General features: G+C 42.9%; 1 long non-coding RNA gene and 1 gene segment (V, D, J or C); one reads left to right on the top strand and one right to left on the bottom strand.

Moving 5' to 3' along the window:
• The first annotated feature begins 264 nt into the window (after nucleotides 1-264).
• Nucleotides 265-12,904, top strand: LOC109910304 (Ig kappa chain V region 3381-like). The segment is given in 2 exon segments: nucleotides 265-352; nucleotides 11,622-12,904. Coding segments are annotated over 2 exon segments (411 nt in total).
• Nucleotides 12,905-15,124: 2,220 nt separating this feature from the next.
• On the bottom strand, nucleotides 15,125-16,712 carry LOC109910302 (uncharacterized). The gene is made up of 2 exons (XR_004204294.1): nucleotides 16,543-16,712; nucleotides 15,125-15,645 (listed from the first exon to the last, which is right to left on the bottom strand). It is a non-coding gene; the product is annotated as an uncharacterized LOC109910302 (long non-coding RNA).
• Between the last annotated feature and the right edge of the window lie 10,996 nt (nucleotides 16,713-27,708).

Genomic DNA, 27,708 nt, shown 5'->3' with positions numbered 1-27,708 from the left:
ATTTTATCCTCAACAGATTGTCTGGAGCCCCATAGTAAGTAACCACTAGAATTCTGGAAGCACAAGCACCTACTTTTTGCTTAATCATACGTTATTGTTATATACCATGGTGAGATAGCCGTTGAAACAAATCCGGTTCTCAGCATTGATGGTGTTGGTTGTTCCTCGGATTACCATTTGCATAGAGAGGACACTTTGCATTAGCAGTGCATGCTTCAGTGGTCTGGGAGTGTTTATATCCCTGTGAGTTTACCACTTCATGACTGAGAGCTGTCCTTCATGACAACAGAACCCACAACAACCATGACTTTTATCACCATCTTCATCTGGACACTGGCCCTCTGCTTTCAAGGTTACAATGTTAAGATTTTTTCATATTGCACAAAACATAATTCAAGATACGTACACAAATTATGAATATATATTACTTTTTAATATGTATATTCAGAACAATATGTATTTAATCATTAATTGTGTTTTTAATTCCTTTTTCAGAATCCAGAGGACAGATAATTGTAACTCAGACTCCTGCAGTGAAAGCTGTTCTCCCAGGACAGACAGTCTCTCTGAACTGTAAAACCAGCACTAATGTGCATGGAAATAACCATATTTTCTGGTACCAACAGAAACCTGGAGAAGCTCCTAAACTCCAAATATCCTGGGCTAAAATCCTTCAGTCTGGGACTCCATCTAGATTCAGTGGCAGTGGATCTGGGAGTAATTTCACTCTGACCATCAGTGGAGTCCAGGCTGAAGATGCAGGAGATTATTACTGTCAGAGTTTACACATCCCCAATAGTAAATATGTGTTCACACAGTGATACAGAGCCATACAAAAACCTCCCTCAGTCAGACTGCACAGTAACTGTACTGATACAGCTGGGACCTACTGCAGGTGCTGAGGGGAGGAGATGATCCAGTACAATGACAGTGTGTAGTAGAGCTGAACAACAATATCTATTTCTGATCTGTTAGATTTTCAAATCTGTTAGATTATATTCATTCCTTCATTGGTTCCTTATTTAATTTTAACACATTTTTCTTGAGTATCTCATGGAGAACCATGAACCCATCTATCGTCAAACGTTCAAATCTGGTATATTCCAAAACAGACTTACCGAAATTCCTTTTACATTCAACAGCTCTCTAAAAAGCTTAAATTTAAGCTGACCTTTTCCTTAAGGAACAAGTCTTCTTTTTCTTTCAATCTAGAAAAGTCCTGGTTGCAGAAACTATGTAGCCTGTGTTGGACTATATTAATATATTAATACTAGACACTCTACCATGATGCTGTTAGATTAGTAGCCAACACAATACCTCTAACACATCACTGTATCTTGTCTCAGTTAGCAGGATGGTCGTCCTTAACTGTGAGGTCACAGACTCGCTGGTACATGTTTGTCTATGAGGACATTTAAGGGCAGGTGCCATTATACTGTATTTAAGCACTTTGTTCACCCTACAGGGTCATGGACTTTAATGTCTGAGATCACAGAACTGTATTTTATATAATGTTCCAAACAAAATAACTGAGTTTGGTAAGAGTTCTTGTAGCTTTGCTGCCCCATCTTGTAATTTGATCATTAAATTCTGATTGAAGATTTTAAATGCAAGTTGGAGGACTAATGCTGATCACTGTCTGCACATGTTTTAAACCTGCTCTTTGAAACTCTTTTATGCACTTCGCTCTGTTTTTAACTTCCATTCATTGTTATGTTTTATACTGAACAAAAATGTAAATGCAGAAAATCAGTCAGTATCTGGTGTGACCACCATTTGCCTCATGCGATACATCTCCTTCGCATAGAGTTGATCAGGCTGTTGATTGTGGCCTGTGGAATGTTTCCCCACTCTTCAATGACTGTGCAAAGTTGCTGGATATTGGCGGGAACTTGAACACCCTATCGCACACATCAATCCAGAGCATTCCAAACATGCCCAATTGAAATTTGCCACTGAGTATGCAGGCCATGGAAGTACTGGGACATTTTCAGCTTACAGTAATTCTGTACAGATCCTTGCGACATGTGGTCGTGCATTATCCTGCTGAAACATGAGGTGATGGCGGATGTATGGCACGACAATGGGCCTGAGGATCTAATGCATTCTCTGTGCATTCAAATTGCCATCAATAAAATGCAATTGTGTTAGTTTTCCGTAGCTTATGCCTGCCTGCCCATACCCCACCTCCATCATGGGGCACTCTGTTCACATCGTTGACATCAGCAAACTGCTCGCCCACACAACATCATACACGTGGTCTGCAGTTGTGTGTCCGGTTGGACGTACTGCCAAATTCTCTAGAACGACGTTGGAGGCGGCTTATGATGGAGAAATGAACATTACATTCTCAGGCAACAGCTCTGGTGGACATTCTTGCAGTCAGCATTCCAATTGCATGCTCCCTCAAAACTTGAGACATATGTGGCATTGTGTTGTCTGACATGACTGCACATTTTAGAATGGCCTTTTATTGTCCCTAGCACAAGGTGCACCTGTGTAATTATCATGCTGATTAATCAGCTTATCATGTTTCAGGAGAAGAACCAGATGCAGACAGTGTCGAAGTAACAAAAGTGTATTACAAGAACAGGGGGCAGGCAAAATGACAAGTCAAGGACAGGCAGAGGTCAGTAATCCAGATCCAAAAGGTACAGAATGGCAGTCAGTCTCAGGGTTGGGCAGGCAGAGGTCAATAATCTAGGCTAGTGTGACAAGGTACAGAATGGCAGGCAGGCTCAAGGAAGAAATAATGGTCAATACCAGAAAACAGGAACTAGAAAACAACAGTAGCAAAGGGAAAACCGCTGGTAGGCTTGACGAACAAAAGGAACTGGCAACAGACAAACAGAGAACACCGGTATAAATACACTGGGGATAATTGGGAAGATAGGTGACACCTAGAGGGGTGGAGATAAGTACAAAAACATGTGAAACAGATCAGGGTGTGACACCGCTTCTTTGAGAGAATATGGAACATTTCTGTGATCTTTTATTTATTTCCCCAGGTAGATGTTGTAATTGAGAATGTGTTCTCAGTCAATTTATCTGGTAAATTAAGGGATAAATAAATGCATATTTCAGCTCATGAAACATGGGACCAACACTTTACATGTTGCGTTTATATATATTTTTCAATCTCAATTTGTGATGCAACAAAATGTGAAAAACAGTCAGAGTCAAACATATTGCAGTTACTGATCCTGACCACTGCAAAGAGACAGAAAGCCAATGTTATCTGGTCTAATAACACAGTATTAACAATATGATCCATTTGTCAGTCAATAATAAATATATCAGTCCCCATTCAGCACTTATATCAGAAATCATTTCAGTGATTGCATAGCTATCATGTTTTGACATCACATCAGTCTGACTGTCCAGGAAGACTATTCACATATTGGACTATTTCCATATAGAACAGCACATGCTTCAGTGCTCTGGGAGTGTTTATATCCTTGTGAGTTTAACACTTCATGACTGAGAGCTGTCCTTCATGACAACAGAACCCACAACAACCATGACTTTTAGCACCATTTTCATCTGGATACTTGCCCTCTGTCTCCAAGGTAATATATTTTTCAGAACATTTTCAGGAAAATTGCAATATTAGGCTATATTACCTCATTACAGTTTATGTTAATATGCTATGAAGACAAATGAATGAACAATTGAATGCTAATTCTACATGCCATCTCTGTTTCAGAGGCCAGTACACTGTGACTCAAGACTCCTGCAGTGGAAACTATTTCAGTGGGACACTCAGTCAGTCTCAGCTGTAAGACAGCAGTGCTGTATACAGTGAGGGCAATGGACACTATTTGCACTGGTAACAACAGAAACCTGGAGGAGGTCCTAAACTCCTGATATACTGGGCTAAAACCCTTCAGTCTGGGACTCCATCTAGAGTCAGTGGCAGTGGATCTGGGAGTGACTTCCGTCTGACCATCAAGGGAGTCCAGGTTGAAGATGCAGGAGATTACTACAGAGTGCACACTACTTAAGTGCCTGGGTGTTCACACAGTGATACAGAGCCGTACAAAAAACTCCCTCAGTCAGACTGCAGACTCTACTGCTACAACAGGGACTTATTCCAGGTGCTGAGGGGAAGACAGTGACATGGAAGACTGATCAGTAGAGGTCAACTTTGAAAATGGCTAGAAAGTATCATACAAATCACACGTTCTCCAACATCGTCATAACTGTCCTAATCTTCATGATCATCATCATCATCATGGCTGTAACTTGTTATATTGGTTCATGAACTGAAAGTTTATATTAAAGTTATTTGTAGTTTTGGAACACATTACCAGTCCATATGCAGAGTTAGATGTACAGAAGGAAAAAGAATAGGGATGTTATTGATGATAACCAGTTATTGATGTGATCATCTAGCATGCATTAACCATTTTCATGAGCTGTTAGATCTGTGAATGAGACATGATGTGTTTGAGACAAATATATGTAGATACATACACTTTACGCTATTATCATAAAGTATAATAACCATTTTATCTGTCTATTAATTACATGGTGAATCCACCATAGATGTTAAACCAGTCCACTTCCTCACATCTGGCCCAGCCCAGGGTATTTCACTTAGTTAAACTGTTCAACTGCTAGACTGATAGCTGTGAGAGTGAAACTGAGATTTGCATAGACAGGGATTGTTGATTCTGCTTGTCCCAGAATAGAGCAGCACTGTCACCATGTTAGCAATTCAACATTATAAATATATTTGTTATGAAATGTAACTGTTTAGCAGTGTGAGTTCTGAGAGCAGGTTTATTATCAAATATCACTAATTATCATCACTTGTATTGGAGCTACAGTATAACAGGATCATTCAGAAATTATTGCAGAGTTTTTGTTGGATCAGATGCCTTTTTCATTCTGTTTGAAAACATGAGAGTAGCGATATGCTACAATGCTGAAATAATAGAAAAAGATTATTGATGTAAATTAGTATGAAATGTGCTGCATATTCATAAGATAGTGATCACAGGAATCATGATAAAATCAACTATTGGGGTTATATTTCAATTAAAACAATCTTTATCTCAGAGGCAAGAAGACATGTACAATTTTTTTTTTCTCCCCACCTTTATTTAACCAGGTAGGCCAGTTGAGAACAAGTTCTCATATACAACTGCGACCTGGCCAAGATAAAGCAAAGCAGTGCGACACAAACAACAACATAGAGTTACACATGGAATAAACAAATGTACAGTCAATAACACAATAGAAAAGTCTATATACAGTGTGAGCAAATCAGGTAAGATTAGGGAGGTAAGGCAATAAATAGGCCGTAGTGGCGAAGCAATTACAATTTAGCAATTAAACACTGGAGTGATAGATGTGCAGAAGATGAATGTGAGATACAAGAGATACTAGTAGAGATACTGGTGTGCAAAGGAGCAAAAATATAAATAATTTACAATCTGGGGATGAGGTAGTTGGATGGGCTATTTACAGATGGGCTATGTACAGGTGCAATGATCTGTAAGCTACTCTGACAGCTGATGCTTACGTTAATGAGGGATATATAAGTCTCCAGCTTCATTTTTGCAATTCGTTCCAGTCATTGGCACCAGAGAACTTGAAGGAAAGGTGGCCAAAGTAGGAATTGGCTTTGGGGGTGACCAATGAAATATGCTGGAGCACGTGCTATGGGTGGGTGCTGCTATGGTGACCAGTGAGCTGAGATAAGGCAGGGTTTTACCTAGCAAAGACTTATACTGTAGATGACCTGGAACCAGTGGTTTTGGCAATGAATATGAAGCGAGGGCCAGCCAACGAGAGCATACAGGTCGCAGTGGTGGGTAGTATATGGGGCTTTGGTGACAAAACAGTTGGCACTGTGATAGACTGCATCCATTATGCTGAGTAGAGTGTTGGAGGCTATTTTGTAAATTACATCGCAGACGTCAAGGATCGGTAGGATAGTCAGTTTTACGAGGGTATGTTTGGCGGCAAGAGTGGATGCTTTGTTGCAAAATAGGAAGCCGATTCCAGATTTAATTTTGGATTGGAGATGTTTAATGTGAGTCTGGAAGGAGAGTTTACAGTCTAGCCAGACACCTAGGTATTTGTAGTTGTCCACATATTCTAAGTCAGAACCGTCCAGAGTAGTGATGCTGGACGGGCGGGCAGGTGTGGGCAGCAATCGGGTAAAGAGCATGCATTTGGTTTTACTAGCATTTAAGAGCAGTTGGAGGCCACGGAAAGAGAGTTGTAATGGCGTTGAAGATCATCTGGAGGTTAGTTAACACCGTGTCCAAAGAGGGGTATACAGAATGGTGTCGTCTGCGTAGAGGTGGATCAGAGAATCACCAGCAGCAAGAGCGACATCATTGATGTATACAGAGAAAAGAGTCGGCCTGAGAATTTAACCCTGTGGCACCCCCATAAAGACTGCCAGAAGTCTGGACAACAGGCTCTCCGATTTGACACACTGAACTCTGTCTGAGAAGTAGTTGGTGAACCAGGCGAGGCAGTCATTTGAGAAACCAAGGCGGTCGAGTCTGCTGATAAGAATGTGGTGATTGACTGAGTCGAAAGCCTTGGCCAGGTTGATGAAGACGGCTGCACAGTATTGTCTTTTATCGATGGTGATTTTGATATCGTTTAGAACTTTGAGGTGCACCCATGACCAGCTCAGAAACCTGATCGCATAGTGGAGAATGTACGGTGGGATTCGAAATGGTCAGTGATCTGGTTGTTATCCTACCCTGTTTGGCAGGGTAGGATAGATATAGGTCTGTAACAGTTTGGATCTAGAGTCTCTCCCCCTTTGAAGAGGGGGATGACCGCGGCAGCTTTCCAATCTTTGGGGATCTCAGACGATAGGAAAGAGAGGTTGAACAAGCTAGTCATAGGGGTTGCAACAATTGAGGCAGATAATTTTATGAAGAGAGGGTCCAGATTGTCTAGCCCAGCTGATTTGTAGAGGTCCAGATTTTGCAGCTCTTTCAGAACATCAGCTATCTGGATTTGGGTGAAGGAGAAATGGGGGAGGCTTGTGAAAGTTGCTGTGGGGGGTGCATAGCTGTTGACCGGAGTAGGGATGTGTGGCCAGAAAGCATGGCCAGCCATAGAAAAATGCTTATTGAAATTCTCAATTATCGTGGATTTATCTGTGGTGACAGTGTTTCCTAGCCTTAGTGCAGTGGGCAGCTGGGAGGAGGCGCTCTTATTCTCCATGGAGTGTCCCAGAACGTTTTGGAGCTTGTGCTACAGGACCCAAATGTCCGTTTGAAAAAGCTAGCCTTAGCTTTCCTAACTGCCTGTGTATATTGGTTCCTAACTTCACTAAAAAGTTGCATATCGTGGGGGCTGTTCGATGCTAATGCAATACGCCACAGGATGTTTTTTGTGCTGGTCAAGGGCAGTCAGGTCTGGAGTGAACCAAGGGCTATATCTGTTCCTGGTTCTAATTTCTTTTGGAATGGGGCATGCTTATTTAAGATGGTGAGGAACGCACTTTTAAAGAATAACCAAGCATCCTCTACTTACGGAATGAGTTCAATATCCTTCCAGGATATCCGGGCCAGGTTGATTAGAAAGGCTTGCTCGCTGAAGTGTTTTATGGAGTGTTTGACAGTGATGAGAGGTGGTCGTTTGACCGCAGACCCATTACGGATGCAGGCAATGAGGCAGTGATTATTGAGATCCTGGATGAAGACAGCAGAGGTGTATTTAGAGGGAAAGTTGGTCAGGATGAAACTTATGCGGGTACCCATGGTTACGGATTTGGGGTTGTACCTGGTAGGTTCATTGATCATTTGTGTGAGATTGAGGGTATCTATCTTAGATTGTAGGACAGGGTGTGAAATATGTCGCTGTTTATGCCACCTAACAGTACAAGCTCAGATAGATGGGGGGCAATCAATTCACATATGGTGTCCAGGGCACAACTGAGGGCTGAGGGTGGTCTATAACAAGTGGCAATTATGAGAGACTTGTTTCTGGAAATGTGGATTTTTAAAAGTAGAAGCTCGAATTGCTTGGGCACAGACCTGGATAGTATGACAGAACTTCGCAGGCTATCTCTGCAGTAGATTGCAACTCCGCCCCCTTGGCAGTTCTATCTTGTTGGAAAATGTTATAGATAGGGATGCAAATTTCAGGATTTTTGGTGGTCTTCCTAAACCAGGATTCAGACAAGGCCAGGACATCCGAGTTGGCAGAGTGTGCTAAAACAGTAAATAAAACAAACTTAGGGAGGAGGCTTCCAATGTTAACATTAGCCAGTAGTAGCTAGCTAGCTGCGATGATCCAGCTGAAAAGGTTCAGAACTTGCGGTAGCAATCCAGAGATGTGGAAGAGAATAACTAGTCCGATATGCTCTGGGTTGAATCGCGCAGTGCAGACTGGTAGGAGTTGACCAGGCTGAGGTTAGCTGATTTTTTTACCTTGATTTAACTAGGCAAGTCAGTTAAGAGAAAATTCTTATTTTCAATGACGGCCTAGGAACAGTGGGTTAACTACCTGTTCAGGGGCAGAATGACAGTTGTGTACCAGCTCAGGGACTTGAACTTGCAACTTTACGGTTACTAGTCCAACGCTCTAACCACTAGGCTACCCTGCCGCCCCGATGATGACCGCTAGCAGTGACTAACTGACTACTAGCTAGTGGCTAGTTAGCTGGCTAGCGTCTGTTGGGGGCTCCGGTTCTAAAGAATAGAAAATAGCAGATCCATACCACATTGGGTGAGGCGGGTTGCAGGAGAGTAGGTTGAAATTGAGGGTAAAACTATAAAAAATACATATGAAATATGTACGAAGAAAAAATATATATATACACGGGACACGACAAGACAAAGACAAAGACGTCTGACTGCTACGCCATCTTGGATTTTTAATCTCAAAATAGTTAATTTAGCACACAGCACTAACTATATTATTCACTATTATACTGTAACTTTCAGCTCTAAAACACTGTTTCCAGAACTAGCAACATGTGGGGACGCTGTAGATCCCTACAATAGCTTCTCCGGTCTCTAGTCACTACAGTGACATCTCCAGAAGGCACCCGGATCACTGGTGTCGTCATGGGTGACCCTGCAGGTGTACACCTCTCCCTCTTCCCGGCGTGCCTTGCTCAGGGTCAGGGTGCTGCTGTGGTTTGAGTGTATCAAGAACTGCAACATTCTTGTGTGTATCAAGAATGGTCAACCACCCAAAGCACATCCAGCCAATGACAGGAAAGTGGTTGAAATTGGGTCATTGATGAAAGAGGACAAAGGAGGATGACACAAATTGTGCAGAGCAACAGATGGGCTACAGTTAGTTAACTGACAGACTAGTACAACATTGGTGCCCAAAGACCCATACAATAAATATTGGCCATATATCACAAACCCCCAAGGAGCCTTAGTGCTATTATTAACTGGTTACCAACGTAATTACATGTTTTGTCATACCTGTGCAATACGGTCTCAAATACAATGTCCGACAGCCAATCAGCATTCAGGGTTTGGACATATAAGACACTTTACTTTGAGATTATATAACATGATTATAAGCCACTTTAACCACCTAAGGTTCTGTCAAGGCATAACCTTTCTCCTGCCACGCCCAGCTAGAACCTTCCAGAACCTTCCCAGCCTTTGATTGAGCTCAGATGAGCCTTGTTTACCAATCAAGGCCATGATTGGCTCGACAATCAGCCTCTACCTTTAAAATACTTCTGTTCACACAGATCCCTTCAACGCCCAGTTGTTTTAAATGAGTGCGGAAGATGAGGATGAGGGGTTGATATTCTGTCAGATGGAAAGATGGAGGACAAGAAAAAAAGGAAACATACTATGAATAAATATGAAGTGGGGGATTGTACTAGCCTTCTGGAAGATCTGGTGAAGGAGAAGATGGAGGACAAGGAAAAAAGGAAAGACATGGAATATGTTTTCAGGAAATATGGAATGGAGGATCGCACAGAACTTTTGGAAGAGCTTGCGGAGGAAATGGAAAATGACGAGAGTGAGGATGAAGTGGCAGGTGTAGTGATGACTGCTGAGAAGAAGTTGAGTGTAGAGGGAAGTAGTGAGGAAGGTGGGTGTTATGTTCAAAAACAAGGATATGTGCTCCAGTTGTTCAGAGATGGAACTTGTTGCGAGTGAGGGTGAAGTGCCTGCGGTGAGGATCGCCTAGTTCCGGCCTCGTCCCAAGTATTGTAAGGATGATTTTGCTGTTTGGCTGAACCATATGTGGTGTCAGGCTGGGTGGAGGGGAGGTTGGGGACTGTTGAGCTGGTTAATTCAGAGTGGACTCCTGATGATTTATTGTGTTTGTACTGCCCAGAGGTAGAGGGCGCTCGGGATAACGAGATTAGGGACAAGAATTGTGACGTGATTTTCTCTGCGGTGCAGGGCCTCGTTGACAGGAGTGATACCATCGGAGGAATTAAGTGGAGGAGGAGCAGTTGAAATGGAAGATTCCTGGTGTCTGTGACGCCCACCGTTTGGTGAGCCTTAAATCTGGTGGGGAAACTGAGAAGATATTATCTGTCATGCTGAGGTTTGATAAAGAGTCGTTACCAGATAAAGTCAAGGTAGGAAGTGTTTTAGGTGTCAAGGTTATGGGCATGTTGTAGCAGTGTGTAAGAGGGAGATGCCTAGATGTGAGAAGTGTGCAGGAGGGCATGAGACAAAGGAATGTGTGGTATCTGTGAAGAAAGTTGTGTGTGTTGAGAGAAAGACAGATTGAGGTTGCCAGGGTTAGAGAAGTACAGAAAGTGTTGTATGCTGAAGCAGTGAAGAGAGTGGTAGAGGAAGATGGGTACAGTGTGAGGGATCCTGAGAGGATTCCTGTGAGTAGACAGAGAACAAGAGAGAGTGATTGGAGGAATATGTGCTTCAGTAAGGTGGGCTTTTTAGCATTTATAGCCATGGTTGTTAATTGTACTGCAGAAATGGATCGAAAGTCACAGAAAAGAGTGGTTGTGGCGGCAGCGGATTGCGAGGATATACTGCAGCTGCAGGGGGTGTTGAGTGGTAGTGATATGTCCTCTCAGACCGTTGGTCTTGAGTAGGACTAGGTAGGGTTAAATAGTGGAACAGGTGGTGGATTTTTTAGAGCGGGTTAATAGTTGGTGGGGTCATTATCCTTTTCCTTTTTCACAATGTAGTATTATTTAATCAAATAATATAATGTAGGTAAGCGGTGAATGGCCTCACACACCAGTACAGTAGGTGGTGGTGTATGCAACTAAAAGTTGGATGCGATCCGCCAACCTAATCCCAAAAAAGAAAAAGATCCCGTCAACTACAGTATCCCTGTGGGACCAAAAAAGTATGTTTGCATAGTGAGGACACTTTGCATTGGCAGCACATGCTTCAGTGGTCTGGGAGGGTTTATAGTCCTGTGAGTTTAACACTTCATGACTGAGAGCTGTCCTTCATGACAACAGAACCCACAACAACCATGACTTTTATCACCATCTTCATCTGGATACTGGCATTCTGCTTTCAAGGTTACAGTGTTAAGATTTGTTTTTCATATTGTCGAAAAAATTATTAAAGAAACACAAAGGAATAATATATATGGCTTTAATATGTATATTCAGAACTATTTATTACAATATGTATTTAATAATTAATTGTGTTTTTAATACGTTTCAGAATCCAGAGGACAGATAACTGTAAATCAGACTCCTGCAGTGAAAGCTGTTCTCCCAGGACAGTCAGTCTCTCTGAACTGTAAAACCAGCAGTAATGTGCATGTGAATGTGAATGGAAATAACCGTCTAGCCTGGTATCAACAGAAACCTGGAGGAGCTCCTAAACCCTTAATTTACCATGCTACAACACTTCAGTCTGGGACTCCATCTAGATTCAGTGGCAGTGGATCTGGGAGTGACTTCACTCTGACCATCAGTGGAGTCCAGGCTGAAGATGCAGGAGATTACTACTGTCAGAGTTTCCACAATCCCAACAGTGTCTGGGTATTCACACAGTGATACAGAGCCGTACAAAAACCTCCCTCAGTCAGACTGCACAGTGACTGTACTGATACAGCTGGGACCTACTGCAGGTGCTGAGGAGGAAGAGACAGAGACATGGAACACTGACTGAACTAAAATACACTGAGCTAAATATATCAGTGATGCTGACAATATGTCAACTCTTTCAACCTCATGCTAAAGCATTCCTGAACTGATAACACTCACAGGTCCAGACTACATAAATATTACTTCCCTGCTGCTATGGCCAACAAACTTTTTTGTAACATCACACAATAAGTTGAATGGACTCCATCTATGTGCAATAGTAATGTCTCACATAATTTAAGAATAAATGACCTAGCTTCTGTAAGGTCCCTCAGTCAGTTATAAATGTGGGTGCTAACCAGGAAGATTATAAACTTTTTTTTATTGTTCTGGAAAATACCATAAGCTTATTTACACAGTGATGATACTCTGCATAGACAGCACATGCTTCAGTGCTCTGGGAGTGTTTATATCCCTGTGAGTTTATCACTTCATGACTGAGAGCTGTCCTTCATGACAACAGAACCCACAACAACCCTGACTTTTTTCACCATCTTCATCTGGACACTTGCTGTCACGTTCTGACCTTTATTTCCTTTGTTTTGTCATTATTTAGTATGGTCAGGGCGTGAGTTTGGGTGGGCAGTCTATGCTTGTTTTTCTATGATTTGGGGATTTCTATGTTTCGGCCTAGTATGGTTCTCAATCAGAGGCAGGTGTCATTAGTTGTCTCTGATTGAGAATCATACTTAGGTAGCCTGGGTTTCACTGTTTGTTTGTTGGGTGTTTGTTTCCGTGTCTGTGGTTTTTCACCACACGGTACTGTTTTGGTTTTCGTTCGGTTCACGGTTATTGTTTTTGTATCAGTTGTGTTCATGTTGAGTATTTCTTATTAAAAGAACCATGGACACTTACCATGCCGCATATTGGTCCTCCGATCCTTCTCGCCTCTCCTCTTCAGACGAAGGTTACAATGTTAAGGTTTGTTTTATATTGTAGAAAGAAATCATTCAAGATGCACAAAATAATAATATATATGGCTTTAATGTATATTCCAATATCTTTAATATTTAAATGTGTTTTTTAAATACATTTTCAAGTTGACAGTACACTTTAACTCCGACTCCTGCAGTGAAAGCTGTTCTCCCAGGACAGACAGTCTCTCTGAACTGTAAAACCAGCAGTAATGTGCATGTGAATAACCATCTACAGCAGAAACCTTGAGGAGCTCCTAAACTCCTAAACTTTTCAGTCTGGGACTCCATCTAGATTCAGTGTCAGTGGATCTGGGAGTGACTTCACTCTAACCATCAGTGGAGTCCAAGCTGAAGATGCAAGAGATTACTACTGTCATAGTTACCACAGTGGTCCAGTATTCACACAGTGATAAAGAGCAGTACATAAACCTCCCTCAGTCAGACTGCACAGTGACTATACTGCTACCGCTGGGACGTACTGTAGATGAGATCAACTCTGGCATTTGACAATGAGATTAGAAAGCGATAATTCAGACAAAATGTTCTCTGTTATCATTATCATCATCATCATCATCAGTATCCTGATTAAATTACAGATGATTATTGTCATGACACCTCGGTGTAAATATAAAAAGTAACCCCACCGAGTCGCAGAAGTGCAAAAAATGTCAAACATTTCAGCCTCCACTCCCCCCCCCCCCCCCCCCCCCCCCTGTATGAAAGAAAAAGATGTGGAGCTCAGACATTAGACTCATGTCAGTAACTGTCAATGCTTGTCGTTAGTAATACTGTCACACCCTGACCATAGAGAGCCCTTGTTTCTCTATGGTGTAGTAGGTCAGGCTGTGACTGGGGGTATTCTAGTTAATTATTTCTATGTGGTGTTCTAGTTTATTTTTCTATGTTGGTGATTTGTATGATTCCCAATTAGAGGCAGCTGGTAACCACCTGTGTTTGTGGGTGTCACGCCCTGACCATAGTATTCTTTGTTTTCTTTATTATTTTGGTTAGGTCAGGGTGTGATGTATGTGTTTTTGCCCCTGTCTAGGGGTTTTGTATGTCTATTGGTGTTTCACTAGTCTAGGTGTTATGTATGTCTATTGTTGCCTAGATTGGTTCTCAATTAGAGGCAGCTGTTTATCACCATATTTAGGCAGCCATATTCCTTGGGTATTTTGTGGGTTATTGTCTATGGTTAGTTGCCTGTGTCTGCACTTGTTTATAGCTATAGCGTCACATTCGTTTTGTGTAGTTTGTTAAGTGTTTCTTCATTAATAATTAGAAGAATGTATTCACATCACGCTGCGCCTTGGTCTCCTCCATTCAACGAACGTGACAGTGGGATATATTTTGTGTGCACCACGTAGTCATGTTTTGTTGTTAGTTTATTCATTTATTGTTTATTGTTTTTGCTAAGTTTCACTTTATAATAAATATGTGGAACTCAACATCTGCTGCGCCTTGGTCCGTCTCTCCTCACGTTCGTGACAAATACCCATCTTATCTCATCTATTAAATTGTGTTATTCAGTGTAAGAAAGTCCCCTTCCTTGAATCCACCTCAGAGGTTACAGTAAAACTAGTTCACCCACTCACATCTGGCCCAGTCCAGGCAGTGAAACTGAAACTAGACTGGGGACTGTGGCAGTGAAACTGAAACTGTAGCTCTGGGAGTGAAACAGATGTAAATAGACAGGGCTGGGTGGTTCTGCTTGTCCCAGAATTGAGCAGCAGTGTCACCAGATGTTCATTCTGTTCCCGGGGCTTGGACGTAGAGGAGACCCCCACATTGAAAACCATAGCAAAAACATTGAATTTAGTAAAATCATATTAGGAATAAAATATGAATATATATGTTATGGAAAGAAACTGTTTGGCAGTGTGAGTTCTGAGAGCAGATCTTCGAGGTTTATTATCAAATATCACTAATTATCATCACTGGTATTGGTGCTACAGTATAACAGGATCATTCAGTTGTAGAAATTATTGCAGAATATTTGTTGGATCAGATGTCCTTTAAATTATGTTTGAAAACATGAGAGTAGCTATATGCTAAAATGCTGAAACGATAGAACCTGATTGATATCAATTAGTATGAAATGTGCTGCCTATTTATGAGATAGTGATGACTGGAGTGATGATTAAATGAACAATTGGGGTTCGTTTTCAATCAAAACAAGGTTTATTTTTATTCATAGGCAAGAAGACGAACAATTGAGTCTCAAAATAGTTCATTTAGCACACAGCACTACTGATACTATTCACTATTATGCTGTAACATTCAGCTGTAAAACAGTAATGTTTCCAGAACTAGCACCATGTGGGGACTCTCTTGCCCCCTACAATGGCCTCTCCTGTCTCTAGACACTACAGTGACTTTTCCGGAAGGCGGCCGCATCACTGGTGTCATCATGGGCGACCCTGCAGGTGTACACCTCCCCCTCTTCCCAGCGTGCCTTGCTCAGGGTCAGGGTGCTGCTGCGGCTGTAGCGGCCGCCCTTCTCTTCTTCTGTGGTGGTCTGGATCCCCTCCTTCACCTCCGCTCCGTCCACCTCCCAGCTCACCATCGCCCCCTGGGGGGAGTAGCCACTCAGCAGGCAGGCCAGAGTAGCCGAGCCCCCAGAGAGCTGCTCAGAGGATGGGGGGAGCAGAGACACTGTGGGCCTGACAGAGGGGCCAGCTGGAGGAGGGGAGAGATGAGAGAGCAGGGTCAGCTAGTACTACTCCTTGATGGAATATATTAGGAGAGGAGATAAGAGGATATGAGAGAGAGAGAGAGAGAGAAAGGAGGTGAGGAGTAGTAATACACACAGGATAAACAATTAGATACAGTACCGAGAACAACTGACAACAACAAAACAAGGAATCTATAAAGATAAAGGCAAAAAGATAAAAAATGTTGGACAAAACAATCCATCAGAAAAATGTATGTTGCATTCATGCTCTACAGTTTAGTCCACCAAGAGCAACAAAACACAAGGAATGGGTTTCGAGGACACAGGCGAAGCCTTATCCGAAACTAGTCCAGGACTAGGTTTAATGTGTCTGGCAAATGGCCCCTATTTCTACAGATACATGCAGTAAAGAGATATCACATATTCAGATTTAATCATCAGAATGACTATTCAGTGTAAATCTCCAAATCAATTTAGTCAAATCTACTCTGAGACACAAGCCACAATGACCTCAAAATACTATTCAAAACTATAGATGACGTTAAACTTTAAGCCATGTCTGTGTTAACATTGACTATGATGACAATACAAAGTGTTGCTTTTATATTAGAAATAGTAGTTGCTACATCTTGACAGAACAGTGAGGAGATATGCAATCCTGTATATCAAAATGTGCTCTTTTTAAATCGCATGTCAGAATACTTTATTGCCAAATAAACTTGGTGATATGTGAACAATTCTCTCACTTCTCTGCCCTCTACCAATCTGCCAATCTGTCCACAGACATTTCTAAAAAGATATAGCCTAAAAGTATTTCCTCTGGAGAACATAACATTTCATAACTTTGTTCAATAGCAAGATTTCATTTTTTTTGTATAATAGAAGACAAAAAGTGTACTTACTTTTCAGCACCAGTTTTGTGCCGCTTCCAAATGTCCACCACGGTGATTCATTCTGGTGAATTTGCCGTACAAAAACCTCCTTCACACAAGAGTGAGCACCTACACACAGAACACTCTCAGTTCCACCTTAATAGTTCTGAAATACTAGAATAATGTAATAAAGACTTATAGTACTGAAGCACTAGTATAATACAATAGGGATTGATAGTACTGAAGTACTAGTATGATACAATAGGGATTGATAGTACTGAAGTACTAGTATGATACAATAGGGACTGATAGTACTGAAGTACCAGTATAATACAACAGGGACTGATAGTACTGAAGTACCAGTATAATACAATAGGGACTGATAGTACTGAAGTACCAGTATAATACAATAGGGACTGATAGTACTGAAGCACCAGTATAATACAATTTATTTATTTATTTATTTACCTTTATTTAACCAGGTAGGCAAGTTGAGAACAAGTTCTCATTTACAATTGCGACCTGGCCAAGATAAAGCAAAGCAGTTCGACAGATAAAACGACACAGAGTTACACATGGAGTAAAAACAAACATACAGTCAATAATGCAGTATAAACAAGTCTATATACAATGTGAGCAAATGAGGTGAGAAGGGAGGTAAAGGCAAAAAAGGCCATGATGGCAAAGTAAATACAATATAGCAAGTAAAATACTGGAATGGTAGTTTTGCAATGGAAGAATGTGCAAAGTAGAAATAAAAAAATAATGGGGTGCAAAGGAGCAAAATAAATAAATAAATTAAAATTAAATACAGTTGGGAAAGAGGTAGTTGTTTGGGCTAAATTATAGGTGGGCTATGTACAGGTGCAGTAATCTGTGAGCTGCTCTGACAGTTGGTGCTTAAAGCTAGTGAGGGAGATAAGTGTTTCCAGTTTCAGAGATTTTTGTAGTTCGTTCCAGTCATTGGCAGCAGAGAACTGGAAGGAGAGGCGGCCAAAGAAAGAATTGGTTTTGGGGGTGACTAGAGAGATATACCTGCTGGAGCGTGTGCTACAGGTGGGAGATGCTATGGTGACCAGCGAGCTGAGATAAGGGGGGACTTTACCTAGCAGGGTCTTGTAGATGACATGGAGCCAGTGGGTTTGGCGACGAGTATGAAGCGAGGGCCAGCCAACGAGAGCGTACAGGTCGCAATGGTGGGTAGTATATGGGGCTTTGGTGATAAAACGGATTGCACTGTGATAGACTGCATCCAATTTGTTGAGTAGGGTATTGGAGGCTATTTTGTAAATGACATCGCCAAAGTCGAGGATTGGTAGGATGGTCAGTTTTACAAGGGTATGTTTGGCAGCATGAGTGAAGGATGCTTTGTTGCGAAATAGGAAGCCAATTCTAGATTTAACTTTGGATTGGAGATGTTTGATATGGGTCTGGAAGGAGAGTTTACAGTCTAACCAGACACCTAAGTATTTGTAGTTGTCCACGTATTCTAAGTCAGAGCCGTCCAGAGTAGTGATGTTGGACAGGCGGGTAGGTGCAGGTAGCGATCGGTTGAAGAGCATGCATTTAGTTTTACTTGTATTTAAGAGCAATTGGAGGCCACGGAAGGAGAGTTGTATGGCATTGAAGCTTGCCTGGAGGGTTGTTAACACAGTGTCCAAAGAAGGGCCGGAAGTATACAGAATGGTGTCGTCTGCGTAGAGGTGGATCAGGGACTCACCAGCAGCAAGAGCGACCTCATTGATGTATACAGAGAAGAGAGTCGGTCCAAGAATTGAAACCTGTGGCACCCCCATAGAGACTGCCAGAGGTCCGGACAGCAGACCCTCCGATTTGACACACTGAACTCTATCAGAGAAGTAGTTGGTGAACCAGGCGAGGCAATCATTTGAGAAACCAAGGCTGTCGAGTCTGCCGATGAGGATATGGTGATTGACAGAGTCGAAAGCCTTGGCCAGATCAATGAATACGGCTGCACAGTAATGTTTCTTATCGATGGCGGTTAAGATATCGTTTAGGACCTTGAGCGTGGCTGAGGTGCACCCATGACCAGCTCTGAAACCGGATTGCATAGCAGAGAAGGTATGGTGAGATTCGAAATGGTCGGTAATCTGTTGGTTGACTTGGCTTTCGAAGACCTTAGAAAGGCACGGTAGGATAGATATAGGTCTGTAGCAGTTTGGGTCAAGAGTGTCCCCCCCTTTGAAGAGGGGGATGACCGCAGCTGCTTTCCAATCTTTGGGAATCTCAGACGACACGAAAGAGAGGTTGAACAGGCTAGTGATAGGGGTGGCAACAATTTCGGCAGATAATTTTAGAAAGAACGGGTCCAGATTGTCTAGCCCGGCTGATTTGTAGGGGTCCAGATTTTGCAGCTCTTTCAGAACATCAGCTGAATGGATTTGGGAGAAGGAGAAATGGGGAAGGCTTGGGCGAGTTGCTGTTGGGGGTGCAGTGCTGTTGTCCGGGGTAGGAGTAGCCAGGTGGAAAGCATGGCCAGCCGTAGAAAAATGCTTATTGAAATTCTCAATTATGGTGGATTTATCAGTGGTGACAGTGTTTCCTATCTTCAGTGCAGTGGGCAGCTGGGAGGAGGTGTTCTTATTCTCCATGGACTTTACAGTGTCCCAGAACTTTTTTGAGTTAGTGTTGCAGGAAGCAAATTTCTGCTTGAAAAAGCTAGCCTTGGCTTTTCTAACTGCCTGTGTATAATGATTTCTAGCTTCCCTGAACAGCTGCATATCACGGGGGCTGTTCGATGCTAATGCAGAACGCCATAGGATGTTTTTGTGTTGGTTAAGGGCAGTCAGGTCTGGGGAGAACCAAGGGCTATATCTGTTCCTGGTTCTAAATTTCTTAAATGGGGCATGTTTATTTAAGATGGTTAGGAAGGCATTTAAAAAAAATATCCAGGCATCCTCTACTGACGGGATGAGATCAATATCCTTCCAGGATACCCCGGCCAGGTCGATTAGAAAGGCCTGCTCGCAGAAGTGTTTCAGGGAGCGTTTTACAGTGATGAGTGGAGGTCGTTTGACCGCTGACCCATTACGGATGCAGGCAATGAGGCAGTGATCGCTGAGATCTTGGTTGAAGACAGCAGAGGTGTATTTAGAGGGGAAGTTGGTTAGGATGATATCTATGAGGGTGCCCGTGTTTAAGGTTTTGGGGAGGTACCTGGTAGGTTCATTGATTATTTGTGTGAGATTGAGGGCATCAAGTTTAGATTGTAGGATGGCTGGGGTGTTAAGCATGTTCCAGTTTAGGTCGCCTAGCAGCACGAACTCTGAAGATAGATGGGGGGCAATCAGTTCACATATGGTGTCCAGAGCACAGCTGGGGGCAGAGGGTGGTCTATAGCAGGCGGCAACGGTGAGAGACTTGTTTTTAGAGAGGTGGATTTTTAAAAGTAGAAGTTCAAATTGTTTGGGTACAGACCTGGATAGTAGGACAGAACTCTGCAGGCTATCTTTGCAGTAGATTGCAACACCGCCCCCTTTGGCAGTTCTATCTTGTCTGAAAATGTTGTAGTTTGGAATTAAAATGTCTGAGTTTTTGGTGGTCTTCCTAAGCCAGGATTCAGACACAGCTAGAACATCCGGGTTGGCAGAGTGTGCTAAAGCAGTGAATAGAACAAACTTAGGGAGGAGGCTTCTAATGTTAACATGCATGAAACCAAGGCTATTACGGTTACAGAAGTCGTCAAAAGAGAGCGCCTGGGGAATAGGAGTGGAGCTAGGCACTGCAGGGCCTGGATTCACCTCTACATCGCCAGAGGAACATAGGAGGAGTAGAATAAGGGTACGGCTAAAAGCTATGAGAATTGGTCGTCTAGAACGTCTGGAACATAGAGTAAAAGGAGGTTTCTGGGGGCGATAAAATAGCATCAAGGTATAATGTACAGACAAATGTATGGTAGGATGTGAATACAGTGGAGGTAAACCTAGGTATTGAGTGATGAAGAGAGAGATATTGTCTCTAGAAACATCGTTGAAACCAGGAGATGTCATTGCATGTGTGGGTGGTGGAACTAATAGGTTGGATAAGGTATAGTGAGCAGGACTAGAGGCTCTACAGTGAAATAAGCCAATAAACACTAACCAGAACAGAAATGGACAAGACATATTGACATTAAGGAGAGGCATGCTTAGTCGAGTGATCAAAAGGGTCCGGTGAGTGGAGAGGTTGGTTGGTGATTTAGACAGCTAGCCAGGGCATCGGTAGCAAGCTAGCATAGGATGGAGGTCTGTTGTTAGCCACCTCCTGCGCTCCGTCAGTAGATTAGTGGGGTTCCGTGTGGTAGAGGGGATCAATCCAAATCACACAACAACAACAAAAATAAAAACAATAGATATAGTTATAGAGGCCCAAGAAGAAAACATAATAATAATAATAAAAAAATAATATATATATATTTTTTTAAATGTCCGATTGTCTATTCAGATAGCAGCCGGTAAGACAGCTAACGGTTAGCAGGCCGCAGATGGGCGTTCAGGTAACGTCGCGACGGAGGAGCCAGCCGAATAACTCCTTCGGGTAGATAACGTCGGCAGTCCAGTTGTGAAGGCCCGGTGGGGCTCCGCGAAGGCAGCAAAACGGGTCCGGATAGGCGACTGCAGCCCAGGTGCGATTGATGGAACTCAGGAGTGATTGACGGAGCTTGCTAGCTCCGGAACAATTGAGGCCGATAGTCACACGGATAGCAGCTAGCTAGCTGTGAGATCCGGGCATGAATGTCCAGAGAGCAGTCGAAATCCAGGGACATGGAGAGAAAAATTGGTCCGGTATGCTCCGCTCCGAGCCGCGCTGCGCCGTACAGAACTGGCGATAGACTTTCGAGCCAAAGGATAGCCGATGACCACAAACCGTGGTTAGCTGAACACCAACGACTTGCCAGTAAAGGAGCCAACTAGCTTCTGAACTAGCTTCTGGATTAGCTTCTGGCTAGTTTCAGGCCAGCCTCCTGGAGTTTCTGGCTAGCTTCTTGGAGGATTACAGATCTGAGGTAAATAATACTTTTTTATAAATATACATTGGTGAGGCGGGTTGCAGGAGAGTGTTTTGAAGATGAGTTGATGGAAAATAAAAATAAAATGTATGTGAAAAAGTTGTAAATATACATATATATACAGGACACGACAAGACGAGGACAAAAGACGTCTGAACTGCTATGCCACCTTGGAGACCTAGATAGGGACTGATAGTACTGAAGTACCAGTATAATACAATAGGGACTGATAGTACTGAAGTACCAATATAATACAATAGGGACTGATAGTACTGAAGTACCAATATAATACAATAGGGACTGATTGTACTGAAGTACCAATATAATACAATAGGGACTGATTGTACTGAAGTACCAATATAATACAATAGGGACTGATTGTACTGAAGTACCAGTATAATACAATAGGGACTGATTGTACTGAAGTACTCGTATAATACAATAGGTACCGATAGTACTGAAGTACTAGTATAGTACAATAGGGATTGATAGTCCTGGGTTAGGAGTATAATCTACTGAAGAACCAAGATAATACAATTTTCATATTGGATCACTGATTTACAGTATAAGGTATTTACAACATTATAAAATAGTCTGTGTCTGTATAATCTGTAAATAGTTACATGTTTAACAGTTCTGAATGTGGGGCCTTAACAGGAATATTATTTACATAAAACACTTTGCATTGGCAGCACATGCTTCAGTGCTCTGGGAGTGTTTATAGCCCTGTGAGTTTAACACTTAACAACTGAGAGCTGTCCTTCATGACAACAGAACCCACAACAACCATGACTTTTTTGGTAATGTAATGGTTGTCGTCAGGAGAATGAAAGGACCAAGGTGCAGCGTGGTAAGTTTTCATTGTAATTTAATAAAGAATGAATACTGACACAAAAACAATACACTACAAACGAATAGTCCGTTGCAACAAAACACAGAACAGAAAATAAACACCCACAACTCAAAAGTGAAACCAAGCTACCTAAGTATGATTCTCAATCAGGGACAATGATTGACAGCTGCCTCTGATTGAGAACCATACCAGGCCGAACACAGAAAATCCCAAATGATAGAAAAAAGAACATAGACAACCCACCCAACTCACGCCCTGACCATACTAAAACAAAGACATAACAAAGGAACTAAGGTCAGAACGTGACATCCTCAAAAAAAAAAGAAAGTTCTACAGTATGTTTGTATACTGAAAAGTAAACAGTGAGTTAACTGGACAGTTGTTGATATTGTTTCATTTATTCCTGGTGATGTATAATTACTAGTTTTCTCTTTGTTTCAGAATCTAGAGGTCAGTACACTGTGACTCAGACTCCTGCTGTGAAAGCTGTTCCCCCAGGACAGTCAGTCTCTCTGAACTGTAAAACCAGCAGTAATGTGCATGGCGCAGGAGGCACTTATCCCCGCCTAGCCTGGTATCAACAGAAAGCTGGAGGAGCTCCTAAACTCCTTATTTACTATGCTAAAACACTTCAGTCTGGGACTCCATCTAGATTCAGTGGCAGTGGAACTCATAGTGACTTCACTCTGACCATCAGTGGAGTCCAGGCTGAAGATGCAGGAGATTACTACTGTCAGAGTGACCACACAGGTGCAGTGTTCACACAGTGACAAGAGCCGTACAAAAACCTCCCTCAGTCAGACTGCACAGTGACTGTACTGCTACAGATGGGCTCTACTGCAGGTGCTGAGGGAAGGAGATGGTCCAGTACAATGACACAGTGTGTGGTAGCGTTGAACAACAATAGAGTCAAACTAGAGCTATGTCTTGAAGACCTTTAGACCATAACTGATCACCAAATCTTTCACTTGATCATTAACTACATGTTGACTCTGTTGAGTAACTCAAGGAGAATCATCAACCATCAGCCATCCTTCTCCAGGAACCCAAGATTATCTTCCTGCTTCTTGAACGTCCCGTCCACTTTCCAACTCTTGATCCAGTCTGAGCAGAAGCCCTTGATGGCCAGGCACATCAGTGTGGTCATTGTCTTACTGGACAGCTCCACACTAGAGGGGGGCAGGACAGTCAGGGTGGGGGAACTGTTACCAAGGAGAAACAACACATCAACTACATCAAAATAAAGCACTTTGGAAATGACTTCTAAAACGGTAAATGGATATAAAAGTTAGATTGCTAAAAGATGTGAAGAAAATCATGAGTTTTTATTTATTTACTTTTTCTGCTCTTTTGCACACCAATATCTCTACCTGTACATGACCATCTGATCATTTATCACTCCAGTGTTATTAATCTGCAAAATTGTAATTATTCGCCTACCTCCTCATGCCTTTTGCACACAATGTATATAGACTCCCCTTTCTTTTCTCTACTGTGTTATTGACTTGTTAATTGTTTACTCCATGTGTAACTCTGTGTTGTCTGTTCACACTGCTATGCTTTATCTTGGCCAGGTCGCAGTTGTAAATGAGAACTTGTTCTCAACTAGCCTACCTGGTTAAATAAAGGTGAAATAAAATAAATAATAAACAAATAAAAAAAATTATAAAGCAGATTACAAGAATAAAGTATACAATCAGAAAACATACAGAGTGGTGAGTGGTGAGAGGAAGAGAGAGAGCGAGAGAGAAGGAATCTGAGCGGTCTCGGAGCAGTCTCGGTTTTGTTATGGGAAAAAAGGTTATCTTGTGACAAAGTCAAATGGAACACATTCTTTATTCAACACAGACACAATGACTCCTCCATCCCTTTGCAGGGATGGGGGATGAATAGTGGGCTCCCTCACATGAAGTGCAGCGTTCTCTCCCCCTCATCCCGTCGTGGGCGTCGCCTCTTCTGACTGCCTCTCGGCTGCCAGGGCGACAAAATAAACGGGGTCGGTTTCACCGCCGCCTTCTCTGGTGCTGCCGGAGGGGCTGGGCCCGCTCTCGGTACTCCAGGTGCAGCCGTTCCACGGGCTCTTCGTCTGGCCATAGACCCTGGTCTTACTGGAGATGATGGAGCGATGGGGATCTTTCGTAGCCTTTCTAGACCCTCCTGCCAAATGCAGGTGTCTAGCCAGCTGCTTTCTCTCCTCCTCAAGCTTCCCAAAATGTGCCTTCACATCTGTGACGGTGGCTCCAAAGAGACCGCGGGTCAGAGATGGGGGCGTTTAATAGGGTGGCTTTGTCGGTCTCCTTCAGAGCCGTCAAGGACAGCCAGAGGTGTCGTTCCATTACCACCGAAGTGGCCATGGCTCTCCCCGCACATACATCCGATGCTTGTGTGAGATGGAGAATGGCGTCGGAAATCTTCAACGCTTCCTCCATCTCCTCTCCCGACAGTCCCTCTCTGCCCGTTGTGGGATGGGATAGAGAGGCTGCCAAGAGGGCAATATTATTCGCTGCTGCTACAGGTTGTGTACTCAGAACAAAGGACTTCTCCGCCAGCTGTGCTGTGAGGCGATCCTTAGTCGTTGGTAATGTGGGTCTCTTGGCAGACGACCAAGAGCTCAAACCCGGCACGAGGTACGCCGCAAGGGATCTCCTGGGACCGTCCTCCGTCAACGTTAGTGAATGGGATATACGCCTTCACCGGCGCTCTGGCCGTCAAAGGCGTTTCCCATGCACCCTCCACATATTTGGTGAGCGAGGGCACGGTCGGTACCAAAAGTACCGCTGCCCATCCTGGTCTGGAATAGGGGCCGCCCACCATCAAATCCACTTCCGAAACGGAGGGAATGAGGGGCAGTGTAATCTCTAGCCTGCTCGCAGCCCGCTCAATGAGCCCTGTAAAATCAGAGTGCAGAGGGGCCACTGCGTAGGAGGGGGCTGATGAAAATTCAGAGCCCATCTCCTCCTCACCTAAGGATGAGAAAATCCCTAGGGAGGGGGCTCTTTTCAACGTCGGTCGGTAGACTGGATTCTTTCGGAGAAAAACCCAGACACTTCCCAACATCCTCATCCTCTCTAGAGGCGCCGTCATCATATGACGCCTCAGAATCTGAGGCTATCTTAGACACAGCGTCTTCTAGAGGGAAATCCTCACTGAAAAATGCCCATCACTGTTTCCTCTCCTTTAAAGAAAGGAGTGAACAGCTAGCGCATTCCGGAGGATCTGGGAGGCCGCCCCTAGCGTGCTTTGAACCTAAGCACACAAAATATAGTTTGTGCAAGTCCAAAGCCGTCATAGTGGAGCAGCTACACTGAGCTCTTAAAATAGCTTTTGGGGGTGGAAAAGATGTGCTCATTGAAGGGCGACGTCAACAACAGCATATCGACGACGGGTTCGTCCTGAGATTTCTTCTCTTCTAGGCTTCTTCAGTCCAGTCCTGTCGCTGTAGATAATGGGAGGCTGATTGAGGGGGAGCGTCCCCTTATATAGGGACACCTGTACTCCTATTGGCTGCAGGTGTGTGCATAATCTCCTCTCAGGCGATTCGCTGCCTAGGCAGCGGGGTAAACCACTAGGAGCAGAGCTCCCCTATGGGACGGAGCTCCACAATGTAGAACTGCACAATGAAGCTGTTGCAAGAGCTCATTTTTCACTGGCTGTCCACTGGTTTCAAAAACAATGATTGATAGGCAGCTTAATCTTCTTGAATTCAACCATTATTGATATCAAATACACATTTAGATTTGTGAACAGCCATCCACAACAACCACAAAACCTGTACGTCGTAAATAGTTAAATGAGAGAGCAGCAGTGTCATTCACATCAGTGCGCTATGTAAATATTAATAATAATTTATCATTACACACACCTGGTTCCAATCCTCACTCTATAACTGTATTTATACTCCCTCTGTCATTTGTCTTTGTCGGTCATTGTAAATGTCACTTGTTTCCCTGAGAGGACTGTCGCCTACTATTTCCTCAGTACTTTATATTTTCACTTTGGGTTTTGCCCTGTGCCTGTTTGTTTATGACGATATATTTTGAGCACAACAGCGTTTGGGTTTCGTCCTGCTTTGATCTGTGGTGCTTAAATAAATGCAGTAGTTCTAAATCTGCTACCGCCTCCTGCCTACTCCTCTCTACACCAGTGACAGTGTTTAATCAAAATATGTTTTATATTTTAGATTCTTCAAAGTAGCGCCCTTTGCCTTGATGACAGCTTTGCACAATCTTGGCAATCTCTCAACCAGCTTCACGAGGTAAATGTGCTGCCTATTCATGAGATAGTGATTACCGGAATGCTGATGAAATGTACTATTGGGGTTATTTCTCAATCAAAACAAGATTTATTTGAACTCAGAGTCAAGAAGACATGTACAATTTAATCTCAAAACAGTTCATTTAGCACACAGCGCTACTGATATTATTCACTATTATACTATAACATTCAGCTGTAAAACACAACTGTTTCCAGAACTAGCACCATGTGGGGACTCTCTAATCACCTTACAATGGCTTCTCTAGTCTCTACAAACTACAGGGACTTCAAATCAAATCAAAGTTTATTTGTAACATACGCCGAATACAACAGGTGTAGACCTATACAGGTGTAGACCTTACAGTGAAATGCTTACTTACAGGCTCTAACCAATAGTGCAAAAGGGTGTTAGGTGAACAATAGTTAAGTAAAGAAATAAAACAACAGTAAAAAGACAGGCTATATACAGTAGCGAGGCTATATACAGTAGCGAGGCTACATACAGACACCGGTTAGTCAGGCTGATTGAGGTAGTATGTACATGTAGATATGGTTAAAGTGACTATGCATGAACAGAGAGTAGCAGTAGTGTAAAAGAGAGATTGGCGGGTGGTGGGTGGCGGGTGGCGGGACACAATGCAGATAGCTCGGTTAGCCAATGTGCAGGAGCACTGGTTGGTCGGCCCAATTGAGGTAGTATGTACAGGAATGGATAGTTAAAGTGACTATGCATATATGATAAACAGAGAGCAGCAGCGTAAAAAGAGGTGTTGGGGAGGAACACAATGCAAGTCCGGGTAGGCATTTAAAAAAATAAAAAGTATTTAATTGTTATTTTACCAGGGAAGTTGACTCAGAACACAGTCTCATTTACAGCAACCACCTGGGGAATAGTTACAGGGGAGAGGAGGGGGGATGAATGAGCCAATTGTAAACTGGGGATTATTAGGTGACCATGATGGTTTGAAGGCCAGATTGGGAATTTAGCCAGGACGTGCCATGGGATCTTTAATGACCTCTGAGAGTCAGGACACCCGTTTAACATCCCACCCAAAAGACAGCACCCTACACAGGGTAGCAA

Source organism: Oncorhynchus kisutch, linkage group LG19, assembly GCF_002021735.2.
Source record: "Oncorhynchus kisutch isolate 150728-3 linkage group LG19, Okis_V2, whole genome shotgun sequence".
Classification (NCBI taxonomy): domain Eukaryota; kingdom Metazoa; phylum Chordata; class Actinopteri; order Salmoniformes; family Salmonidae; genus Oncorhynchus; species Oncorhynchus kisutch.
Note: the sequence above shows the minus strand (reverse complement) of the source record. Positions and strands in the feature narration are given on the sequence as shown.